The sequence below is a fragment of the Opisthocomus hoazin genome, chromosome 7 (genome assembly GCF_030867145.1).
Source record: "Opisthocomus hoazin isolate bOpiHoa1 chromosome 7, bOpiHoa1.hap1, whole genome shotgun sequence".
Classification (NCBI taxonomy): Eukaryota; Metazoa; Chordata; class Aves; order Opisthocomiformes; family Opisthocomidae; genus Opisthocomus; species Opisthocomus hoazin.
Window position 1 is genome coordinate 16,265,794 of NC_134420.1, and position 25,022 is coordinate 16,290,815.

The 25,022-nt window shown below is 47.5% G+C and overlaps 1 protein-coding gene across 3 annotated transcripts in view; it reads left to right on the forward strand.

Moving 5' to 3' along the window:
* CD151 (CD151 molecule (Raph blood group)) overlaps positions 1-25,022 on the forward strand; it is a 36,469-nt gene extending 11,447 nt beyond the window's left edge. For all 3 annotated transcript variants that reach the window (XM_075425199.1, XM_075425198.1, XM_075425200.1), the window contains exons 2-9: positions 3,938-4,059; positions 9,833-9,936; positions 11,119-11,310; positions 15,976-16,050; positions 18,533-18,637; positions 19,512-19,667; positions 21,950-22,036; positions 22,822-25,022. In XM_075425199.1, coding sequence (XP_075281314.1) covers positions 9,853-9,936; positions 11,119-11,310; positions 15,976-16,050; positions 18,533-18,637; positions 19,512-19,667; positions 21,950-22,036; positions 22,822-22,881 — 759 coding nt within the window. In that variant the 5' untranslated portion in view covers positions 3,938-4,059; positions 9,833-9,852 and the 3' untranslated portion in view covers positions 22,882-25,022. The remainder of the gene's footprint in view (positions 1-3,937; positions 4,060-9,832; positions 9,937-11,118; positions 11,311-15,975; positions 16,051-18,532; positions 18,638-19,511; positions 19,668-21,949; positions 22,037-22,821) is intronic.

The window sequence follows — 25,022 nt, forward strand, 5'->3', positions numbered from 1 at the left end:
TAGAGGCCAATTTCCAGTACAGCAGCCTTATGCAGCCTACCTGCCCCCAGAGAAATGACAAGCCATGGGACAATGCGCCAAAGTTAGAGCGATGGAGTGCTAGCAAGAGCCCTCAGCCTGTTGGTCTGCGACATGCTGGGTACACTGGAGCACACATGAAGTCTTACAAAGAGGAGCCAGGGGCTCCTGGGGTAGTAGGAGCCAACAGGGAAACACTGGTGAAGTACCTCAAAGGAATTAAGGTGTGTTCCTCTAAAAAGGTGACATGGCCAACAGCCCAGCTGAAGCACCTCTGCACCAATGCATGCAGCGTGAGCAATAAACACAAGGAGTTGGAAGCCACCATGCTGCTAGAAAGCTACAACCTATTTGCTGTTACTGAAACTTGGTGGGATGACTCCTGTGACTGGAGCGCTGCTATCAACAAGAACAAGCTGTTCAGCAGGGACACACAAGGAAGGAGGGGCAGAGGGATTCCCCTCTGCATCAAGAAATCGATAGAGTGTGAGGAGCCATCTCTGAGGAATAGCCGCGAGCCGGTTGAAAGTTTATGGGTAAGAATTAGAGATGGAGGCAATAAAGGGAACCTTGTGCTTGATAAGATGGCCTGTAGTAAAAAGCAAGGGGAGCTTACTGATGAAGTCTGCTTCCTCCAGCCACAGGAGGCATTGCACTTGCAGGCTCTTCTCCTGCTGGGGGACTTCAGCCACCCTGACATCTGCTGGAAAAGTAGCATGGTGAGCTGTAGGCAATCCAGGAGGCTCCTGGAGTACATTGAGGATAACTTCTTGAGCCAGGTAATAGACAGTCCTACCAGAAGGGATGCGATACTGGACCTGTTGGTCACCAATGCAAGGGAGCTAATTGGTGATGACAAGATTGGAGGCAACCTGGGCTGCAGTGATTGTGCACTGGTGGAGTTCACAGTCCTGAGGGGTGGGTCAGGCAAAGAGTAAAGTCAGGACCCTGAATTTTAGGAAAGCCAAATTCCAGCTGTGCAAGGAGCTGCTCAATAGGGGCCCTGGGAAACTGCCCTCAGGGGCAAGGGAGAAGAACAGAGCCGGCAGATCTTTAAGGACGCTTTCCATAAGACCTCTCAGTCCCCACGTGTAAGAATTCAGGCAAGGAAGGGAAGAGACCAGCATAGCTGAGTGAAGGCCTCCTGGTCAAACTAAAGGGCAAGAAGGAACTGCCCAGGCAGTGGAAGCAGGGATGGGTATCCTGGAAAGAGGATAGGGATATTGCCTGGTTGTGCAGGGGCGGTATCAGGACGGCCAAGGCACAGCTGAAGCTGAATTTGACAAGGGATGCAGAGAATAATAAGAAGGGCTTCTACCAGTATGTCAGCCAGAAAAGGAAGGTCAAAGAAAGTGTAGCCCCCCATATGAGCAAGACTGGCAAACTGGTAACAATGGACGAGGAGAAGGCTGAGGTACTCAAGAACTTTTCTGCCTGAGTCTTCACTGGCAATATCTCTTCCCACCCCTCTCGAATGGATATGGATGACAAGACTGGGTCTGGAGGAGCAAAATCCTTCCCACTGTAAGAGGAGATCAGGTTCGGGACCACCTGAGGAGCTTAAACATACAGAATTCTATGGGACCTGATGAGATGCATCCCAGAGTCTGGAAGGAACTGGCTGATGTAGTTGCCAAGCCACTCTCCATGATATTCAAAAAGTCATGGCAGTCAGGTGAAGTTCCCAGTGACTGGACAAAGGGAAACATAGCACCCATTTTGAAAAAAGGGTAGAAAGGAGGACCCTAGGAACTGCCAAGCTGTCAGGCTCACCTCTGTGCCTGGGAAGATCATGGAACAGATCCTCCTGGAAGCTGTGTTAAGGCACATGGAGGACAGGGAGGTGATTTGAGACAGCCAGCATGGCTCCACCAAGGGCAAGTCTTGCCTGATGAACTTAGTGGCCTTCTATGATGGAGTGACTACACCGGTGGACAAGGGAAGAGCTGTGGGTGTCATCTATGTGGTCTTCTGTAAGGCCTTTGACATGGTCCCCCACAGCATCCTTCTCTCTAAATTGGAGAGATGTGGACTGCTTGGTGGATGAGGAATTGGCTGGGTGCTTGCATCCAGAGGGTAGTGGTCAACGGCTCGATGTCTGGATGGAGATGAGTGACAAGTGGTGTCCCTCAGGGGTCTAGATTGGGACTAGTAGTGTTTAATATCTTCATCAATGACACAGGCAGTGGGATGGAGTGCACCCTCGGCAAGTTTGCAGATGACACCAAGCTGAGTGGTGTTGTCAACACGCCTGAGGGATGGGATACCATCCAGAGGGACTTGGACAAGCTTGAGAAGTGGGCCCTTGTGAACTTCATGAGGTTCAACAAGGCCAGGTGCAGGGTCCTGCACCTGGCTTCAGACAACCCCCGATATCAATAGAGTCCAGGGTTGAAGGGATTGAGAGCAGCCCTGCTGAGAAGGACTTGAGGGTGCCGGTGGATGAAAATCTGGACATGAGCTGGCAATGTGTGCTCACAGCTGAGAAAGCCAACTGTACTCTGGGGTGCATCAAAAGCAGCATGGCTACCAGGTCAAGGGAGGTGATTCTGCCCCTCTACTCTGCTGTGCTGAGGCCCCACCTGGAGTACTGCGTCCAGCTCTGGAGCCCTCAGCACAGGGAAGAGATGGACCTGTTGGAGTGGGTCCAGAGGAGTGCCACAAAAATAAGCAGAGGGGTAGAACAGCTTTCCTTATGAGAGAGTTGGGGTTGTTCAGCCTGGAGAAGAGCAAGCTCTGGAGAAACCTTATGGTGGCCATTCAGTACTTGAAGGGAGCTTATAAGAAAGATGAGGACAAACTTTTTATCATGACATATTGTGATAGGACAAGGGGTAGTGGTTTTAAAGTAAAACAAGGTGGATTTAGACTGGATACAAGGAAGAAATTTTCTACGGTGAGTGTGGTGAAGCATTGGAACGGGTTGCCCAGAGAGGTGGTAGATGCCCCATCCCTGGAAGCACTCAGGGTCAGGTTGGATGGGGCTCTGAACAACCTGGTCTCATTGAAGATGTCCCTGCTCGTTGCAGGGGGGTTGGACTAGATGACCTTTAAAGGTCCCTTTCAACCCATACCATTCTATGAGAAATGTAGTAACGTTGTAGAGAAATAACTCCTGTGACGTTTGAAAACACTTTCCTGTGGCTTCTTGCTTATCTGAGGGAGGTGCTGTGAGTTTGAACTGGGAGGTTGAAGCCTTGCCGTAGGGTGGCTGGCAGTGGCAGATGAATTCAGGGGAGCTGTTTTCCAGCAGAGCCTGCCGTGGTGTTTAGGAACTGTGTCTTGATTATGCTTCAGCAGGGATAGAGGGTGGAGAAAACAGTGACTTCCTAGCACGCTTGTTCTCTGCGGGGCCCTGCTCTGGTTCCTGCTCCCTATCGTGAGGCTTATAAGCCCTGGGAGCAGAGGATGGACGTACGCAATGAGTTCTGGTACTGTCTGCCCACCTCTTTCCTCTTACAGGGTCATTCCCATGGGAGGGTTAGGAGCAGTAATCCCTTCAAGGCACTAACACCTGCTAGGGCTTCACACTGCACAGCAGAGTCTGCTTCCTGAGCTTTCTCATGGAGTTACTTTCAGGCCTTTTGCACCAGAATGAGCTGTCGTGGTGATGTGTATGCAGCCTTGACAGAAATGATAGCCAGCATTTACAGGATGCAGCAGTGAATATAAATCTGTTCTGACAGCTTCCTACCATTAGAAGGTCTTCACACTCCCCACTGCCGCAGTTTGGCTCTGCCCCATTACTCAGTGCACACTTTCGAATTTAATCAAATGCATTCATAAGGTGTATTCTGAATTCATGTGCTGTCTGGTAAAAGGAGGACTTGATGGCAAAGCTTATTACCAATTACTGATTCCCAAAATAATCTTTGACATAGTTCTTGAGTCTCTGCATCTCTCTTCTTTTCTCTTTCAGGTTTCTGCTTTCCTGAATCCAGCAGAGGACCAGAGCCAGCAAGAAGAGAGGGTGTGGAAGAAAGCACTTTGAAGAGGACTGGACATTTGCACGGGTGCTGCGAGCTGCTTTGGTGGTGAGAGGTCAGTGTCAAGACTGTTAACCCATGTTGGCTGTTAGTTTGAGGTGGATAATGGCGCTTGGTAGTTGTGCAAATTGGAGCTCTTCACCTGCAAGCTTTAGAGTTTGTCTCCTGGGAAGGCTTTATTTAATGATTTCTGGCCGCTTTCTGGGCTGTGAGATGCGCTGGCAAGTTGACAGGCAGCTAGAGGCATTTTGTGAGGATGCTCAGTGGGGTAGGTAAAATGACGGTGGTAATATTTTCATCTTGCAGAGAGGGAACTTGGAGAGGTCATGCCTTCAAAGGCTGGAGTTTAACCTTGCTGGAGAATGAGGTATTTGGTGAGTTTGCTGAAGATAATAGGTTATTGGCCCACACCTGCATTGCACATACCAAGGAGAGGACGTCTGCTTTGTTTACGAAGGGCTGCCTTAGGGCCAGGGTTATCTGGCCCAGCTCAGATAGACTTCAGGATAGCTGAACCTTGCCCTCCAGGCCAGCAGCCTGCCGGCTGGGTGTGTGAGGTTGCTGTGCTGGCAGGGAGCTGATGATGTTGGACTTGCAGCCTTTTGGGAGCTGCACTTTCGTAGCAGCATAGGTGCAGCAGGATTTCCTGCAGGAAGCCTTTCTTGTGTCTGTTGGCAAAGATATGAGAAGTTACCTAACTTCTGGCATACAAGTTATCTATGAAGTAGACGTCACTGATGCGTTGGGATACCAATTTTCTTGCTATCATTCAAAAAATCAATAGTTCCAAATAATGATGCCTTTAATGGCCTTGGAGTTATTTAATTTGCTTTGGCGCTGTTTCTTCTCCATCCGTCAGATGCTGCTTTAGGGCAGGTTGTGCAGAAAAAGCCTGCAGGCCTGGTTTTCTTTGCTGTTTAATTAAGTACTGTTACTGTGCAAGTTGAGGCAAATGTACCAAGTAATGTCTGTGATGACTAAATGAGTGTCTAGCCAGCAGGAGAGTGTATGTGTGTGCATGTCACGTGCTTTCTGAGCTGGGATGTGGGTGCGTGCCTTTATGTGCCTTTGGGTCTGCAAATAAAAATACAGTGGTCTGATGTGGGATACCAGAGCAAGTCCTGCCATTGAGATTTTAGGTGGCTCAGCACAACAGAACAGCTGTGCGTGCAGTGCTTGTGTTCCCAGGTGCTCAGCACCAGGAACTGGAGCCAAACAGCTCAACTTGTGGTGCGTTCCTGTTGTCCGGTTTGTCCTAAAGGTTCAGACTCAGTAGGATGAGAGTCCAAGAAAATCAGGCCACGGAATGGTTTCACTTTTGAAGTGACCTCTGCCTTGCCTGGCAGTCATGTACTGTGTGTTCTTACCTAGCTGGGAGGTTGTGGCTTGCAGTCAGACAAGGCAGGGTGAGCTCGCTCTCTTTTTTTTTTTTTTTTTTTTTTGAGATGTTTGTATAGGTGGGTCATCCTTTCCTTCTTGCTCTTCGTGTAGGTGCACTATTACTTCATTCTCTTGTACTTCATTACTCGTATCTTGCAATCTTTGATGTATTTGAGCCAACATGCCTTGTAAATGGTTGCCAGAATCGCTTTACCAGACAGTCCTCTCGTTATAAGTATGGATTTTACTAACCCCAAAAGAGATTGTTCCAGTTTGGTGGCCAAAGAAGCCTAGACTGGCAAAAGGACTTCTGAGGCAGTGAAATTGTGGTGCTGTCAGGCTTTCACCAATACACCAGTCACCTGGAGCCTGTTGTGCCTTGCAGCTGATGTTCTACTGTCAGCAGGGGGTTCTCAGTGCAGATGCTTACATCACTGGGTTTAGAGAAAGATGAGGGTCCTGCACTGAGGAGGAAGAGCAGAGGCAAAGGACAGACTAAGGGACTTGCCAAAGGCAATGAAGAAAGTGTGTGTCAGAGTGGAGAATTTGATTCAAGCTGTTCAGCTCCCAGCTTCTTGAATTAATCTTCAAACTGTTACCCCTCCCTTTCGTATGCAGGTTTTGTCACACTGAGTTTGTCCTTGTTTTTTCCTCCCATCGTTTTAGTTAGAGCATTATTTCCCTGTGTCACTTCTATGCCTACACACACTGCAAGGCTAGGAACCTGTTGTTGATCTATGGTGAATAACATAAAAATACATCTCTTCATTATATTGACTAAACTTCACAGCCTGTATCCCATGATTGCTTGCTTAACTTTAAGTTGCTGATGAAGCTACTGTCTATTGGGTTGGACCAAGTGAACTTCTTTATGGAAGTGCTTTTTGGTCTTTGAACTACTTTTTCAGTTAGCAAAATGCTTCCTATTATGAAGCTCATGTCTAATTAATATGTTTTTATGCATTTGTAGATACACCCCTGTGGCATAGCTCGCCATTTTCTGTCCACTGGAGAGCTCATTTGTAATTATTGATGTGATTCAGAATAGACCTTTGTGTTTTCAAATAGAATATAACCATGTGTGTTAAATAATATTGCTTGTTCTTGTGTGGTTTCAAGAGTGATTCATGTCACTTCTGAGGGTCTCTTATAAAGATGACTGAAGCCAAGAGACCCTGGTCACATCAGTGAATTCAGTATGAGGCCCCCCATGTTCATCCCGGTGCTGTGGCGCAGATCAACACCTCTGTGCTGTTTGGGACCCCGAGGCTCAGAGCCCAAAGTCACTGTTACCTTGCAAGGCAGATTGTGGCTCCCCTCTCCACTGCCTGGGCTCTTTGGGAAAGGCATTTCACCGGTGTCTCCTGCCCTCGCTTGCTTTCACTGAAGACCAGCATAGCTCTCTAAATCCTGACTCAGTCTTTGCAGGCGATGGGAGGCAGCAGGCCACCCTGTGTGAGACAAGGAGCACAAATACATGACTTCCAAAAAGAGGGTCTGGAGAGAGCTGCCTTTCCCCGAGTAGCTCGCTGGGTGAGTCATTAAGCATGCAGAGGCAGCCAGTGCCATCAGCTCTGCTCCTGGCTAGGAAGGATAGATCAAACAGGAGACAGCCCTGATTGCTTTCTGATTCACGGCCTGCCATCCCTGCATGAATCACTGTGCTTTATAAACCTGCAGCTGTTCCCTGCCAGCTTTCTGGAAGCAGACAGATCTTCTCCTCCCAGCAGCGATGCTGGAAGGCCTGTATCTGGTGCTTGGTGGAGCAGGACCTGCAGTCTCGATGGGAATTTCAGGCTGTCTGTCATCTGAGTGCAAGTACAGTCTCAGCTATGTGTCTGCCCAGTCCTCACCCAGAACAAGATGCAGCTTAGTCCTGGGATTTATGGGCTCTCAGATCAGAAGGAGGGACAAGTTAGCATCCCTCGCTAGGGCCCAGCGCCTGCTGTGTGGTGATACGTACAAATACCTGTTGTGGCATTTTTTTGGCGGGAGACATACTTTGAGGGGAAGGGGTAAGGGTTCCTGAAATCCTGGAGCAAGAGGGGGACAGGGCTAAGGAGCCAGCCCAAGAACAGTGAGCGTTGTTACTGTCCCCTGGCTATCAGTGATATGAACCATGGTCAGTCTCGGCACACCTGCGGTGTGTTTTCCTCTACGTACATCCCTGATGTTAGCAGGGGTGGCCAAAAAGCCAAGCGCAGCCCTTAGAGGCTGTTACTGGAGGGCGTCTCTCGGGTCTGGGCTGAGGTACCTGTTTTGGGTTGTTCAGGCCTGTGTGACTATGGGAGCCTGCCTCACTGCTGCCGTTCCTGTTCTGTGGCTAAATGAAGCCTCTGGGAGCAGTAGATCTGTCACCTTCCATGCACGTTGCATTCACAGGGCGTCTTCTCATTGAGAATTTACAAGTCTGTTCAGCGCATATGGTGCCACCAGCATCCATTCTCCCCACTGCCCTGGGGCTTTTCGTGCTGCAACATGGTAATTAATCTGAGCATTGCTGGAGGTTCTGATCTCTGCTGAAGACAAGATAACTGAAGAGTTATTCTCCTCCATATATGCCACCATCTCAGAGCTGCTCCCTCTGCCAGTGAAACAGCTTTCTGATACCAACTGTTGTTGCCAGATGTTATTCTAGAGAAAAATGTTTCCTTATGAAATGGTGAGGGGGGACAAGCATGGGTGGGGCTGCTGGCACGTTCTCACCTTTGCTTTCCCTGTTAGCTTCATTTATTAGTTTCTAAAGAACAGGCCTGGCTGGGGGTTTTGAGTGGGCTGGCATGAAGCTAAAGGAAACGGTTCCCTGCAAATAAAATGCAGTTATGCTGCAGAATGGCAACTGCTGTTTGCAGCCTTGGTTCGTCTGGCTCTAAAGCCAGAGGTTAGCAACGTAGCAGCAAAGATAATGCTGACAGACTGACCCAACCTGATAGCCACTTGATGTGCAGCCTGGCTGTGCGCACCCATTGCTTGCTCTCTTTACTGTCAGGTGTTTTGCAGTGGGCTGGCCAAGGTAGATGAGTGTCTGTACTGCATGGCTGGGTTGCAGCTGCAGTGGCTCCCTGGAGGAAGCTCGCATCACTTGTGGGAAGAAGTTTTGTAATCAAAGTGAATATGAACTCCATGCCTCTGGAAAAGGGGAGAGGCTTTTTCCCTGCCTGCTTCCAGGGAAATTGCTGAAATAGGGAAGCATTTTGCTCTGTAATGTTTGCAAGGTGTTTGCATCATTCCCCACTGGCTGGTAGGGGAGGAGGAATGATTTTTTTTACTTGAATGCAGGTGAGGTGGTGTGGATTTGGTTGTACTTCTGCAAACTGCCTCACACCGGTAGTGCTGGCAGTGGTGTTCTGGGCAGTGCCTTTGTTCTGTCTGCCTGGTCAGGCAATGGTGACAATATTTTTTTGGAGAGGTTCAGACGTTCTGGCATCAACAGGAGGCAGTGAAGTGACATGAAACCACATTTGCTGCAAACCTACTTCTGAGAAACCTGCTCAAGAGTGTAGCAGATCTGTAATACTGCAGTGGGACTGACCCACAACAAACTCCCATTCATTATATATCTGCAGTGGCATTTTACGCTGTCAGATCATCTGAAGCCAATGGTTATGTTTCCTCCTCTTAGTAGCTGGGACAGCTGCCGTAGGAGGCAGCTGGCCAGTGAGAAGGGCCATGAGAAATAAGCAGAGTGAAGAAGAGAATTAATTACTTCAACGTATTGTTGGGGTTCAAAAAGGGTAGATCGTTTGAGTCAATAACAGGTATGTTCCCAGTTACAGTTGTAAAGATTAAAAATAGCCAAAACTTAGAGAGGATCTATTTAAGGCAGTTGTAACTAATGCCAGTGAGGAAAGAATATTCTCTGGAGACAGATTATTCCGTAAATGTCAAGGACAGAGGTTTCTGTCGCTGCCTTCAGAAGCAGCAGTTACAGTCTGCAGTCAGGAGTCAGAAACTGGAATTTTCTGGATAACAGGACTGGGATTTCATTTATTTCAGTTCAAATAGGAAGAAGGGAGCGTGAACTATACTGAAGTTTCCAAACCATTATGTTGATCACAATTTGTGGTTTTGGCTTGACCGCGCACACAACAGTAGGTCTGTTCCTTTCGCTCCAGGTATTTATCTAAAGGAAAATGAGTCTCCAGAAGTGACAGCAGGATGGGGAGAGAGAAGGAGGTTGAAGGCAGTACAGGAAGGCCACATGCTGGTGCCATCTGCTTCCCTTTCACACTGTGCCAGGTCTTGTGCTGTGTAGGTCACCCAAATGAATACAAGAGTTCTTTAAGCAAGCACTGTCTAGCATCCCTGAAGTCACTTGGATGGCTTGCTGGCTGGCTTCAGCGAAAGATCAGAAGTGTGAGTTTGCAGGAGGAGAGTAACCCTGGCCTTTTGGCAGAAGGGGGGTGGTGGCTGACTCAAGCTTTTCTGATTTTTTTTTTTTTTTCCAGGAACTTTCTGAGCTAGAAAGATGCGTGAGTATACGGAAAAGAAGGAAACATGTGGGACGATCTGTCTCAAGTACCTGCTCTTCATCTTCAACTTTTTTTTCTGGGTAAGAAGCTTCGGTCTGTTTCAGAGGCACTGAGATGGCACTGCAGTTTTCGTGTTAGGGCCACAGAGATCTTGGACTTGATGAAGTCTTTGGCAAGAAGTGCTGACATCAGTAGGATGCAGATTCTGTCCTGTGGGATGAAATCCCATCCCTTGGGCTTGCCTGCCCAGGCTGCAGAAGTTATGGTTAGACACTGTAGTCTCTGGCTGTTTTTAGGTCGTGGTACTAAGTGTAGAAAATAACAGGGAGCCTGAAAATATGCTGTGTCTCTGCTTTGTTTTTTCACCTGGCTTGCTTTTTCAGGGAGCCTGGGGACTCTACTGTCTTGCCCATTCCTCCTCTCAAAATGGCAGAGGGAGTCCTGTCAGTAGACTGGGACAGCTATAGCAAGGATAACAAACACCTTCTTGCAGCTGTGTCCACAGCAGAGCTGCCTAGAGTCATGCTTTCCACCAGATTTTTTCACCAGATAGTTACTGACACCAAAGGATTCTTTTTTCCTTTGCTGCCTGTGACACAGCATTGGAGTGTCCAGGTCAGACTTTTAAAGAAAACTGTCTGAGCTTACTAGAAGCTGCATAAAACCCTCCAGAAACACAAGGCTTGCAAAGAGAGAAGGGACTGCTAGGAGTCTGGCTGGCTTCTCCATGCTTGTTTGCTGCAAGGGTTAGAGTTTAACCAGCTGGGCTGTTTAGCTCCTTGACTGCTTTCTCCCTAGATGTATAGTCTCGGAAGGAGATATTGGGCATGATTGTCATTTATTGGCAGTCTTGCTCCTTTACAAACAGTGGAAAGCTTGCTGATGTAAAACTGTTTTCTTCCCCTCTGCTGCTAGGTAGCACCCCAATAGACTTGACATTTTTTTCGTATTTGCCTAGATAACAGTGTGGCCGCATTTGGGAAGGCTCTGGTCCAAGTATGAATTACTGTGCACATGTCGATGCCCCAGATAGCTTTCATCTCGGGCTGCCTGGGATGCAAAACTGACCACCTTGAAGCCCAGCTCCTTCCAGTGCACTGGGGCCTGCGCCTGGTCCAGTTAGTCCTTCCTTTAGTGTAGATCATCTTAGGCTCAGCTTACAGAGCTAAGGCACATCCTGGTATCCCAGTCCAGTTGCTCCAGGAGGTGAGGAAGTTCATGCATCAGATGCTTTTCATTTGCTTGCTTCTCTTTCTACCCAGCTGGCTGGCGGGGCTGTGATGGCAGTGGGCACCTGGACCCTAGCTGAGAAGAGTGACTACATCAGCCTGCTCTCCTCCAGCACGTATTCAGCAACTGCTTATATTCTGGTGGTGGCTGGGGTGGTTGTCATGGTTACTGGCATCCTTGGTTGCTGTGCCACCTTCAAAGAGCGTCGGAATTTGCTAAGAGTGGTAAGCTTTGCTTGATTGTTTTGTTTGGGGGAGTATTCACCCCATTTTATCTTGAACCATACTGGGAGGGAGGGAAACACCTTGGCTGTGTTCTGCACCAACTGTATTTGTTTGTCCCAGAGCAAATACTCCTAAGGCCTCTGGCTCCTAACAGCCCTGCTGTGCTTGTCCTAGGGGGCAGGTTCTACTGCAGAGCATTTCCTTTCATCCACCCAAAGAACGTGCTTACCACTGCATGGTTCAAAAGTACAAAGTATAGTTGTAATGTAAGAGTGTCTATTAGAAACTATTCAAAACAAAATCTTGCAGCTTTTGTCCCTTCCTTATTCCCTGCCCATTCCTTATGCTCTTCTGGAAAATGAGAGGAGAGAGGAAAGATGTGAGAGACCTGTATCAAAACTGACTTTTATTTACACTAGGTTCAAGCCAAATTAACATGCTTTTTCACTTGGTTGTCAAAAATCAGAACATTTCCAGTGAATGTTTAGTTGCAAAAAAAATATTTTAGTTTTTCTTTCACAAAAAAAGCCACACTGTTTTGTAATCTGCTGCTTCTTTTAAACCTTTCTTAATTCCTGAGCTCTCTGCTCACCCATGTACACTGAAGTTTTTGACCAGCCCTAAGGTTTCTATTCTTTGCCCATCTCAGATCTCACTTTCAGTCTGGACTATGGCAGCAGTCCCATTTAGTCTCTGGGCTACAGAAGTGAGTGCAGTGATGGAAATAACAGTCAGTGGCTCTTTGCTTTCACAGTTACAGAAAAGGATACTTCAGAAAGTTTTCACCAGCTCCTTCCTTTGCAAATCCTCGTTCACCTGACTGTTGCATTTGCCCTCTTTCATTTGGATGGAGAAGCAGAAACAGGAGTCATGAGCAAGCCTGATGCTTGTACCACTACTTTGAAGGCCTGGTAATCCCTGTGAGAGGCAGAATAGGGCCGGGAAGGGAGAATAAAACACAGAGGAGGACACACAGTGCATGCGTTGCTGGTGCTTTTTCATTAGGCTGCTGGTCTGTAGCAGTCCTTTTTGGCCTTGCTACGCTTACTTTCCATGCCAGAGATGTCCCTTTGTCTTTTTGCCTCAGCCAGAAGCTTCAGATGAAAATCCGGTGGGTTTTTCTTTGTTATTCTGTCACAGAAAACTAATAATTGTGTCTTGGGAACAAAAGGTCACTCTATGTCCTTATACCACATGTCCTTTCAGACTTGCTGGTTGTCACAGGCTTATTGTCTCTTCTTGCTTGTGCTCTGCTTTGGTTGCCGGTGAGTAATCCACACAAGAGATAGGGCTGTGCTTGCCAGGGCTGGGTGAGCCTGGCTGGGGGCCTTTGCCAGCTCTGAGCTCAGACAGCAATCCTGACAGCTTCACAGTTGGTGCCCCCAGTGTCTGTGCCACCCTGTCCCAATTTCTCTCTGTACCAGAGGCCCATGTAAATATGGGAAGGAGTGCTGTAAGTGGCACTCTCTGCTCTCCCCAGTGCCTCCTTGGTGCTTTTAAAATCAATTACTGACAGCTTTGGGTGCTGTTTGTAAAATGCATATCTGGTTTTTAGTTTGTTTTTCTGTTGAAGACTCAGGAAGCTGTGAATTTTTTTGCTGCCTTTCTACCTAACTGTGAGTTTTATGAGCCCACTTCAAGGCTTTTCGTAGTATTTCATTGCTCATCACTCACAGCTCTGCTACTTGTTTTAGGTCATTGTTTATTTGCCTTCCTTGTGTCCCTCTGTAGCCAGATGATGTGCCGAGGCTTGCGCAACAGATGTGGAGTTTCTCTGGCTCTGTGAGCAGGCATGGCAGTGGATCTGCAGCCTAGCTGGTCATGATGCTGCAGTCGAGTTCTTTGCAAGCACACAAACCACTACTATATTGTACTTCAGTCAAGATGCACACTTTCATACACAAAAATATGCAAGCAGAAGTCCTAGGAAAGGACCTGTCAAATAGAAGACCTTGCATGTAAAGAAAGAAGGTGGCTTTCTTCAGGTTTGGCCCCTCACACTGCCACTTCTAGTTAGCTACCTTGAGAGGGGAGAAGGGAATGCATTGGTTATGATTTCTGTTCCTGCTGCATTTCAGCCTGGAGCCCTCTCACTGAAGTGAGATTGCTAGTTTAGGAGTGCAGTTGCTATGTATCTCTTCTTCACGTAGTGGAAAGACCTCTGCAGAGAGCGATTTGGATTGTAGGCGGGTGAACCATCCTTTCGGTTATTCAGAGAAAACACACTAAAGCTTGGCACTGCACTCAAACACTTGAAGCTGGATGGAAGAAATTTGGAACTTGTAGATCTTGAGGAGACACCAGGCAGCCCTGACTCTGGCTTGGAGACAGAGCAAGAATAAATTTTGCCCAGAGCCCACCCAGGTCCAGGCGTGTGCCTGCTACAGGCTTTTGGGTGATCGCACATTTCTGACTTGTTCTGCAGTCTCTTGGGAAGTGAGCAGGGCATTCCCCCGCAGCTCCATGCTAGAGCTAGCCTACTCCTCCCAGAGCAGAACTGTGTAAGAAAGCCCTGCAATTCCAGATGAAGAGGAAGGAAAGCAGCCCTGTGCTCTGTGTGTCCCCAGAGTGAAAACTGCTGCTCCCCTATTTCAGCATGATACTTGGAAGTGGCCCTGAGGGAATGATGAGACTGAGATAAGGGTAATGATACATAGCGGTTTAATGCCTGGGTGCCAGATGCACTAACTTCCCTTACAAGCTTTTACAATGGCCTTGTGACTCAAGTTTTTGAAGGTCTTCTGGTTACATGTTTTTTTCTATCCACCGTAAGCCAGCACAGCGAGCTGAGCTGTGGTGACACAACTCAGCTCTACCTGAATGTCTCTCACATGACGACACAGAGCAGGGAAAAATAAAGAAAAGATGCTTTCCAGTTCATTCGTTGTTCTCAGCATCCTGCCACCCTCCTGCCCCCTCCTTGGCAGAGAGGTGATGTCAGAGCAGTTAGGGCATAACTAGGTCCCAACAAAAGAAAGCCAGTCTTTGTGTCCAGGCATGCCGTAAGAGTGTGGGACCAGCCTTTAACTTTCCCCGCACTCTGCTTGGTGACTCATTCCCCTGGTATGAATGAGTACCTTGTACAGGCTTCTGCAGAGCCGGCCAGCGTTTGGGGAAGAGTGTGGGGCTGGGAAGTGAAAGCCTGAGATTGTGTGCTCAGATTAAAGCCCAGCCTGCAGATAAAACCCAGCTGTCCATCCTTCACAGCTGCTGAATCCCAACAGGGGTGAAAGAGGAAGACTGAATGTTTGTGTCTGTCATTTTACTCCTGCAGAAGAGTTTGGAAATAACTAGTAAAGGAGGGTGCACAGTGGGAGTGGAACCCTTGTGCAACAAAAGGCATCCATGCTGTGTAGGTCACCTTGCTGTGTCCAGGTCTTCACTGTCCTGCTTTGCGCCGGGGAGAGACAGTTTGACGTCCAGTTGCATTTGTAGGGAGCTGTTTCCTTCATCCCTTGGGAACAGCCATTTCTTCAGCTCAGGGGTAGAACAGAAAATGGGAGATACTTGGTTTAATCTGTCCTGGGGAGGCCAAGTCTTACAGGGACTTAGCATGAGTTGCTTGTTATGGCTGGAACTGGTGTCTCTTCAGCTTTATCTACAGAAAGATGAATTTAATAGCAGTCATAGAATAGCCTGGATCCGTAAAGAAACTGTTCATTGCTGACCAGCAGCAAAGCAGGGGCTGTGTGTCAGGACAGGAGTTCCCCCTCAAAAGCTCTCTTTGAACCTAAGGAGGAAGTGGTCACATCACCCTCTGTCTTCAGGCCTGCACAGTCCTTTTAATCTAGTACACATGTTCCTCCTCATAGGTTTGGCTTCCCTTCCTGTTTGTGTTCCCAGACAGTTTTCTGTGCTGTCCTTTTGATTCTTCTTTGTGATAAGCAGGGCACATCCCTTTCCATTTCACTGCCATTAAGCCCTTTTAAGAAATAGTCATGTTTTCCTCTTAGTCTTCTAAGAGCTCTTCTCACTTTGGTTTTGAGATACTGAGCTTTCCTCTCTAGATCCTAGTTCAGCAGAACATATAGTCACAGTCCTGAGTGTGAATCAGTGCTGGAGTCCGTCCACTTCAGTAGTGCTCTTCAGCCTGTGGTTGAGCCCCACAGAAGTCACTGGGAACATACATGTATGGTTTATGCTTAGCTGGTCTGCTGTACCCTTGGGGAAATAGACTCTTCGTTGCTGTATTGAATCATCGTTATAACATGCATTGCTCCTTAGTAACTTGGTGAAATGCCCTCCACGATATCAAAACAAGCAAAAGTTTCAATTTTTTTTTTTGTATTGATGTCGGAGTCGGAGGTTTTCTACTATATGGAGTGTAGTCATCAGGTTATCCAGCAACCACTTTCTTTTGTCTAGGGATCTTATCTCACTTGCCTGCACTTTTCCACTCTCTGCATCCGTCTGGCTCCGTGAGTTAAACTTAACGCTTGTCTTCAGTTATCCTGTGGTTTGTTTTTGTGTGGTTTTTTTTTTAACCTGTGGGATTGTTCCTTTCCTACCATATTCAGGTCTTAATCCCAGCCCCTGCCTTTGAACACTGCTGCAGAAAAGCATCAATGAAGACAGAGTCGTGCATTTTACCAGCTGATGAAAAGGTGGCTCCTGGCATCTCCTTACATTCTGTTCTAATGTCCTGCTATTCCCATTATTTTACAGTACTTCATATTGTTGCTGTGCATCTTTCTCCTGGAGATCATTGCTGGAATCCTGGCCTATATCTACTACCAGCAGGTGAGTGGACATTAGACCTTAGAGACTCAAACTAGGGAGAGAAAACAGCTGGTTATCATCCCATTTCTCTAGAGGGAGTTGGGCTTGGAGGCTTGGCGCCTAGGGTCTGGTGGTGGTTCACCTTTCCACATGTCTGTACTCACTCCCCTCCCAGTAGAGAAAACCTTAGATTATTTCTTGACAAAGTGGTGGTGGTTACTCTAGGGAAGCTGCTCAGCTTTGCCGCTCAGCTCCTTCCTGTGGGTCACCTTTGTGCGCTCTTTTTCTGCAGAGCCTTGTAGAAGACAATTTTTGAGGCTGTGTAGATCTGGGAACTCTCTTAATGCCCTGCAAGGCATAGTGCAAGCAACTGAAATCACATTAGTGCCACTTAGTATATTCAGGACATAGGAACAGCTCCTGCTGCATCCAGCAAGCTCACTGCTGTACTTTTGAACTGGCAAAGATAATGAATGATCCAGCTGAGAGGTCCTTTCAGGTCAAGAAGTTTTTGAGAGCTTTACTGACCAGCTCAGCTGAGGGGCTGGAGAACACCGTAGGCTCCCAACAGCTGCAGTTCTAGCTTGGCCCTTTTTGCAGTTGCAGAGGCCAGAGGCTTAAGTCATCACTTTGTTTTCAAAGGGAGTTTAGCCACCAAGGCACAGCCTGGGAAGTTGCTCTCATGTCTGGAAGCGGATTGGAAATGGCAAATCAGGATTGTTGTCAAGTGGCTATCTGCAAAGCAGCTGGACATCCTGTCTTGTTGGCTTTGCTGTCAGGGTTCCTTGCCATTCCTTTTTCTCTTGGGCCTTCTGTGCTTTGCCTCACTAAGATGGGCACTGGCAGTTTGTGAGGAGCCAAAGAACTATGCTGGCTCCGACCAGGAGGGATCAGTGGCATAAGTGCATGTATTTAACAGAGAAGGTCAATCCTAGCAGGTGTGGCAAGAAGCCAAGGTCCGTCCATCCATCCGTGCAGAGGCAAGAGGTTTGTATATGACAATGTATGAAGAGGAGCTGATCCTTAGGTTGAAATAAAGGGCAGCGTATTCGGAGCTGTACCCTTGAGTGTTTTAGATCACTGGAGGGCATCTCTGATCCGTAGCTGCACTTCCTCTTGCCCTCTGGCTGGCAAATCCCCCTTCTTTCCTGGTTGCTGGCTGCTTGCTCTGTTGGCCACTGTTTTTATTTCAGCCCGTGCTTTGGTGTCTAAGGCTTGCATGTGTGTGTCTAAACTGTTTGTTTTGTTGTCTCTGTTCCATGCCGCCGTACTTTCCCGTGAGCCTGCAGGTAACTGCTTTTCTCCCAAGTAATAATTCTGCTAATGGACTCTCCTCTTTATTTGCCTCTGCCTTCCAGCTGTTGAACCTTTTCCTTTTTTTTTATTACACAAAGTCCTTTGCACTTCTGTAGAGCTTCCCAGTGCAGGATCTCAAAGCGTTTTGCAAATATTAGCGAATAAAGCTTCGTATCTTCTCTGTGAGGTAGGTGTTGTCCCCATTTGACACATGGGGTTGGAAAAAACAGTGTTTCAAATGGAAAATAAATTGCAGACCGTGTTTTGCACAGTTCAGCATAACCAGATGCTCAACCTCTCATTTACTACTTACTGTGTAGAATAATAGCTGTATAGAGAGGCTACCCACCTGTTTCATTCATTGACCCCATCTAAAATGCATGTTGACATTGTTTATTGGTATAGGAAACTTAGAATTTCACAGGTGTTGGACTAAAGCAGCGTTGCTTTGTGAACCAGGATGACAAAAAATATACAACTCTTTCTTTGGCACTTTTTGGCTGTCACCTGGATAGGTGAGAAGAGTTCAGCTGGATTAAACGGACCTCCACAGGAAGAAATGTTTGCATCTGATCACCTGAACATGCCAGTTGTTTATGACGATGCTTTCAGAAATTCTGTACTTGTAAAATCAGACTTTGTCTCTCTGTCAATGCTAGCAAGAAAGGCCTCGCAGTACTTTCGCAATCATGCACTAAATTCCGTCCTGTGGCATCCTTTTTGATGCCAATACAACACTACATGGCTTCAGTGCAGCATGTCCAGGCCTCTGATTTCTTCCTGGTCCTGGACAGAGTGATTTGGGTTTTAGTATTTTGTCACAGGCTTGAGAGGGAGAAGACTGCACGTGGTCTCATAGGCATATTCATATTTAAGCAGGCACAGCTTTGTAGTCTCTCGATGCAGGCATGTCTTGGCAATCTTAAGTATTCAAGGTGAGGACCCATATGGTGGTGTGTAGCACAGGCTGAAATTTGGCCCTCAAGCACCTCCTTCCAGTTGTTAAAATGGAGGCATGATCTGTAATCAGTTGGAAATAAACCTGTCCAGTCAAGGCTTGGAGGATGACTTTGAATGCAGCTGTAGCTTCCACTAGGGTCTCTGCTTTCTTCTTGGAGCAAAGGCAGTGAAACGTTTGCAGGGCTCTGGGTTGCTCTGAGGGGCGAGTTTGCCTTGTGATTTTATTCCGCTTGTCTCTTCCATTCAGCTGAGCATGGAGCTGAAGCAAAATTTGAAGAACACCATGACGCAGAAGTACCGGAAGGAGGGAGAAGAGAGTGTTACCAGCGCCGTAGACAAACTGCAGCAGGAGGTAGGTCTGGCTAGAGGCAGGGAGAATTAACGCAATTGCAGGGCTTAAAATTGGGCACACAAAAGGCATCGTGGGGTCTTGACGTCCAACATACAGATGTTTCTTCTGTATATTGAGTGTATGTTCTGCTGTTCCTGATTCAAGATGCAGTTGGGTGGAGTGCAGGGCCTGGGCTGTGCAACCAGCAGAATTGCGTGGTGTGATCTGTGAATTGCATGCCCAGGAGCACTGGGGAAATACCTGCATTGCTCCCAGAGTGAACTGGAGCTGCCAAGTCACTCTGACAGCTGTTTCTACTTCCCGCTTCAAAGCTTTGGAGAAACTGCTGACATTTTTCATTAGGCTTCTCAGTAGCCTAGGGAGCAAGATGTAACGAAGGAGCCCTCCTGCTGCTGTTGCTAGCTGTGCCTGGCCCAGGGGTGGTTCAGGTTAGGGCTGCTGCAGTTCTGACAGGCTTTCCCATGGAAAGGACCCTTGTGCACAGGCACTTTCAAAGCATGGGTCCTACTCTATGCATACTGCCATAGCAGGTGCATTTGCGATAGTAACTGGTAATTAAACTTACCTTGTTACCACCATTAACACTCTCCACTCTGGTGGTTAATAGCTGAGGCAGCTGCAGCTGCGCTCTGGTTACAGTTCATCCTAGCAGTAACCAAAAGTCAGCTGGTGCAAGATAGATAAAGCTGATAGTTTTGGGGACTTAACACCAAAGTCACTTACAATTACAGTAGCCTATAAAAAAAAGAAAAAAAGCCCGTGAGATAGCTGGAGTCAGCAAAGGAGAGTGAAGACCACGGCGTGGTGTGGGAGGGTAGAGGGAGAAGGAGGTTGTGGTGCTTGCAGGCTCAGCCGTTGCTCTGTGTGCATCCAGTTCAAGTGCTGTGGGAGCAACAACTACACAGACTGGGCTGACAGCGTGTGGATCAAATCTCCAGAGGCCAATGGACGGAAAGTCCCAGACAGCTGCTGTAAGACGATAACCGACCTGTGTGGCCGAAGAGACCATCCTTCCAACATCTACAAGGAGGTAAAGAGCAAAAGGGCTTCAGAGCCGCCTGTCAGAAAGTATGTAAAGGAGGTGGGTAGGGAGTGAGGGTGTTGGGTTGATGCTGTAGACTGTCAGTAGGCTTCAAAGTCAGAAGGATTCTTTAAGAGGTGGAAGTAATTTCTCTAGTTGAGCATTCAGCCATTTAGGCTATTGTTTTATATGTAGATGTAGAGAAAAATAATGAATTATATTTGTTACTGCAGAGTATGCTAGTGATAAGGGGAAGTGGGAGAGGCTGTTGGTTCTAGCAAGAGGCTTGGATGAGAGCCCTACATTTGACACAGCTTCCTGTCATTGGAATTACTCAGTGAGGTGCAAATGGAGATACTTCTGGTCCTAGACTGAGATGGTGGGATTTGACCTACAGCATGAAGAAGCAGCATATGGGGAAAAGGCCCCATAGCAGGCAAATTAGGCTGGTTCCAGTGGGCTGCAGTTTGGGATGAGAAGAACGCTGGAGTTGGGATACTTGTCTCTTTTCTAGAAAAGCAGCAAATTGAATCCCAGACTAGCTGAGTAAGTAAACAGGTAGCTCTCAGACCATTTATTCACTCAGCTGGCATAAGGCTGGTAAAAATTCTTGCATTTATTTTGGCGCCCTTGAGTCCTGTCACCTGGCTTTAACTTGCTCGCTGTGACACTCTCTGTGGGGTAGCATAGTCCTTTTGCTAATCAGTGGAACCAGCACGGTGGCTGGCTGTATTGAGAATGGGGAGCAGCAACTGGAGCTTTTCCTTGTCCCTGTCCCCCTAACAGTTAAGGAGGGCTGTGGATGAAGAGGTGGCTCCTTCAAAACAGGTTATTTCTTCTCACCGTCTGTGCTTTGAGTAGGACTCAGAAGAGGAGTATGAGTAACATCTGCCATGAAGCCAAGCAACTCAAACAGCTAAAAGGAATCCAACCATCTATCTTTAGGGAATGAACAGGGAGACAAAGTCCAGTCGTTCTGATGTGTCAAAGCCCCTCATACGTCCAGCTGCTTGTCTGGGTTTTGCTCTTCAGGAAGAAGGCTTTGCATAAGGTTTGTGCCATCCAGACAAGACCCAGCGAGGAAGTGCAGAGGAGAGTCTGAGGGCTAATGAGGTGTTTCTGAGAGTGGAAACCCACAACCGTTTGAGGGGCAGGGGTGGCAATTCCGATCCTCTCTCTGGTCTGCTTGAAGCTGGAGGTAGCTGCCCAGCTCCATTATTTAGAGAGGCCTTGTCGGCTGCTAAATGTGTTGGACTAGCTCTAGAGGAGAAAAACGTGTAAGGGGAGGTTTGGATCTGCAATCAGATGCTGCATATCATGATACAAGGTGTCAGTCAGAGTTCAGAGAGGATTTTAGTGGCTTTGGGGAAGAAAAACCTAGAAAAGGGTCAGATCAGGGAACAGGAGTAACTGCTTTGTATCAGGGCAGCTGATGCTGACTCTAAAACCTAATTCTAGCATGGGAAAAGTGAGGCCTTTGCCATCTCTCCCTGGAGGGCTGCCTACTCCCTCCTTCCCTCTGCCTGCGTGCATGTAGGTGTAGTGAACACTGTAAACTCCTGGGGCACTGCTGTAACCTACACAATAAATCCCCCTGATGTTACCATGGAAAACCTGCCTCAACAGATAAAACAGTTTAATTATTTAAAGGACGATCTCCCCCCTCCCTCCCCCCATCCTGCAGAGAATGGTCTTACTGATTTATTTTTGCCTTATGATAACAAAAACTCGGGTGTGAAACAGGGAGGGAATGGTCAGACTGCCAGCCAGGGATGCAGTTGTAAGGCAGAGGCAGGCAGAGCATGGCTTTCTGGGTTCAGACTGAAACTCCTTGCTGTCATAAATAGTACTGGGAGGAATTTACTGTTAAAAGGCTCATGTCCTGTTAGAGGTCCTGGTACTGGAGCCACTCGGCAGCGTTTTTTGGCCTGATGGGAGTAAACACGCTCCCCAGGCATGTGCTAGGCAGTGAATGAGGTGATCTTTCTCCACGCATCTCAGAGAAAAATGACACACTTTCTCTGTGTGATGTGGCATGTTCTTCTGCATTTCTTCTGCCCAGCTAGCAGCCGCCTTGGGTTTGTTCGACGGTTCCTGAGACAGTAGGTCCAGAGAGCTTCAGAACACGATGCAGTTTACATCATCTGTATAGCTTTTCCAGTGATGCTGGAGGAAGAGATTGCCCACCAGACACTTTATAGCGTTGCTTTGAAGGGTTGCAACCATTGGATTAAAGTGAACAAGAGGTTAAAATGAAGCTGATTTTCCATGTCCCTCCTTTCACCTTGCAGAGTGGTTGCATTACCAAGCTGGAAAACTTCATTCAAGAACATCTGAAAATTATTGGGGCAGTGGGAATCAGCATTGCTTGCGTGCAGGTAAAAGGGCTGAGTGGAGTTCTGGGGGTGCGGGGCAGGAGTTAAATGAACCCTAGTGCTGAGGGATGCAAAAATCTGATGTTTTAGGCTCTTCCCTGCCTGGCAAGGAGAAGTTGCCAGGTACTTCAGGGACCCGAGGGTTCACTAGCTCCAAAGCAAAAGCCTCCTCTACCTGTCTGTAAAATTTTCTTCTGATGAAGGAGCTCAGCCAGCCGGGAAGGTGGAGAGACTCCCCTGCCCCAGGGCTGCAGGCAAGGCAGTGCTGGCCGTGGCGGGCGGTTTGGCAACCGAGCAGAGACCTCTTGTGGGATGTGCCGTGATTGCCTGACCGCTGAGGAGAAGGTTCCTACGCCGCTTCACTGGGATTGTTTTAAGTCCTCCGAACTTCTCCCTCGGCTGTGCCATGTTGAGGAACAGCACGGTGGGTCTGCAAATGATTTGATGAATAAAGGGGTAGGATATGGATGCCCCCATTCCCATTTTAGAGCGGAGGGCACAGGATATCCTGTCCTTCCAGATGCGGATGTCTCTGGGAGTTCCTCATCTTCCTCTTTGTCCTGGCAAGTAGCCAAATTACACCCTAGAGAAGCCACTGGTGATTAATTACGAGGATTAGCACAGATTATGTTCTCTCCTGCTGCTGATTGCAAGCTAGAGTGCAGTATTCCCAGGCAGGAGCTAGCTGCCACTCCAGTCTGGGTCCAGGCTTTTAGTTTGCAAGCTCTGCCTCCGCTGCATCCATTCTGTTTTCTCATGCATTTCTCTCTTCTCTTTACACCCTGTAGATCTTTGGGATGATTTTCACCTGCTGCTTGTACAGGAGTTTAAAGCCAGAACCATATTAATAGCTGCGGGAACTCTGTCCCGCCCCCTCTGCCACTTCCCTTCGCGCCTGCCAACCTGACCACTCTCCACCACCGCCACAGAAGTGTCTATAACCTGAGGACTTGGCTCTGTGTTTAAATGCCTTTCAAACTATGCACAGCCTTACCTGCCCCCTTGGGGAAAAGTAACTCTCTTTTTTGTGTACAAGGCAGCCACGAGTTCAGCGGGTCCTCTTCATTGTCAAGAAACAAAAGAGCTGTGGATCTTCTGCTAGAAGCTTTAGCGAAGCTGTCCCTTGATGTAACTACAAAGTAAGAATTATCCATGGCCATTTCTCTTGAGGCTTTTCCTGAGCCAACATGAAGGTATCAGGATGCTATGCAAGAAGCATGGTTTGCTCTCTGAGAAGTGGCTCAGCAGCATCAGGCATTGACTGTGAGGACAGATGACGTTTCTGTGCTGAGCTGGAGCCAGAGCTGAGTCTCTCATACATGGAAGATTTCTCTCCCTCCTCCCAAGTGTGCACTGATGTTCTAACATGGCTGTTCTCTGCCTGAGAGGATGCCTGCCTGGTTGCTTGGGGCAGGAGCTACTCTCCCTGCTGATCAGAAGCACATCTTGGTGCAGCTGAAATCTTGTCATGACTATGATGTTGCCAAGATGTGGGTGCCTTAGGATTTCTCAGCAATCCTTCGTCCCCTTCCTTGAATCTTCCCCCAACACAGTGCCCTTAGGAGCCACAAGAGGCCTTTTGCCTCCTAGGGATTCAGGAGCAAAGATGATGGACTAACTTTCTAATTCTTTTGGGTCTAGTCTGTTTTATTGAGTGGCTTCCAGTGTGAGTGAGAAAACTTCTAAGTTGTTTGCTCCTGCCTATCCCCTGCAGAGGTCTGGTGAAGAACTGGTCTGCTTTTGGAGCTGGTATACCTTGCTGGCCTTTGGCCTGTTCAGTTAGTGGAAATACCAGCTCACATCTCTTGCATGTTGAGAGATGTCCTCAGCTTGATTTTTCTAATTAAAACCTCCAGGCTTGTCTCTCATGAGCAGGAAGTGACCTATGCATCTATAAATCTATACATATATCAGCCTCCAAAGAGCTCATTGATCAACTGAACGTTTTCTGGCTTTAATGAGATGTGGAAGCTCACTTTACTGGTTGCTGCCAAGAAGGTCAGGAGCGTCAGCTTCAACCAGTTGCCCCAGTGTTCTTGGTAAATTGACAGTGCTGGGTTAACTTTGTTTGCTGCAGAGAAATAGATTTGATTAAATACTCTCTCTGTGTTGGGATCCTGGATACATACACGACATAGACATCACCACTGCTGTGGACTTGGTGCCATCATTATGCCAACCAGGGTCTTAGCCTGATTTCATAGTAACATCTGTGCCTCGTGTCTAGTTCTCATCCTCCTGGCATGCCTGTTTCATCCATGAAGCAGAAAGGGCTGTTGGGGTCTTGGTGTTTCTGAGCAGTGAAGACAGGCCCTTTGATAAACAAATTTATTCCCTCTCTTGGCCTTTCAGTGGTATGGGCTGAGCCCTGTCCCTTGGCAGCAGACAGTTAACATGAGCAAAAAAAAAACCCAGACACCTAAATGGCCTTGCAACAGCGTGGGTTTTTTAGTTCACAGAGCAGAAATCTTGGACTGGTGCTAAAGGGTGACAAGTTAAAGTTCAGAGCAGGTCAATCTGAAACTCCCCCATCAACACCAGCCCCATGAAATAATTGTTAACTAATGCAGAAAGAGAGGTGGAGGAACCGAGGTGTATCCTTGGTTCTACAGCAGTAGGAAAGAGGGGAAAGAAATCTAAATTATTGTGTAATGATCTAAAGGAGAAACCTCTAAATTATTTCTTGTTTTATAATAAGTTCCTGACAAGTATTGACTACTAACTAAGAGGAAAATACTGAGTATGTTGCTTGAAGCAATATTTCTGGTTTCTTAAGCATATCTTCATAGCTGCCTTCGCCCATTCCCTTCAGGGTTGGGAGAGGCCAGGAGGAATGAGATGCGAACAGTAAGTTAGCTTGTGTCAATTGAGTTATTTTATACTTTTTCTCTGTGTAATAATATTCATTGCTTTTTTTGGTTTGGTTTTTTTTTTAACCCAGTTTAAGTTGCTGGCCAATAGAAAAATAAAGCTTGAGATTGTGTACTTA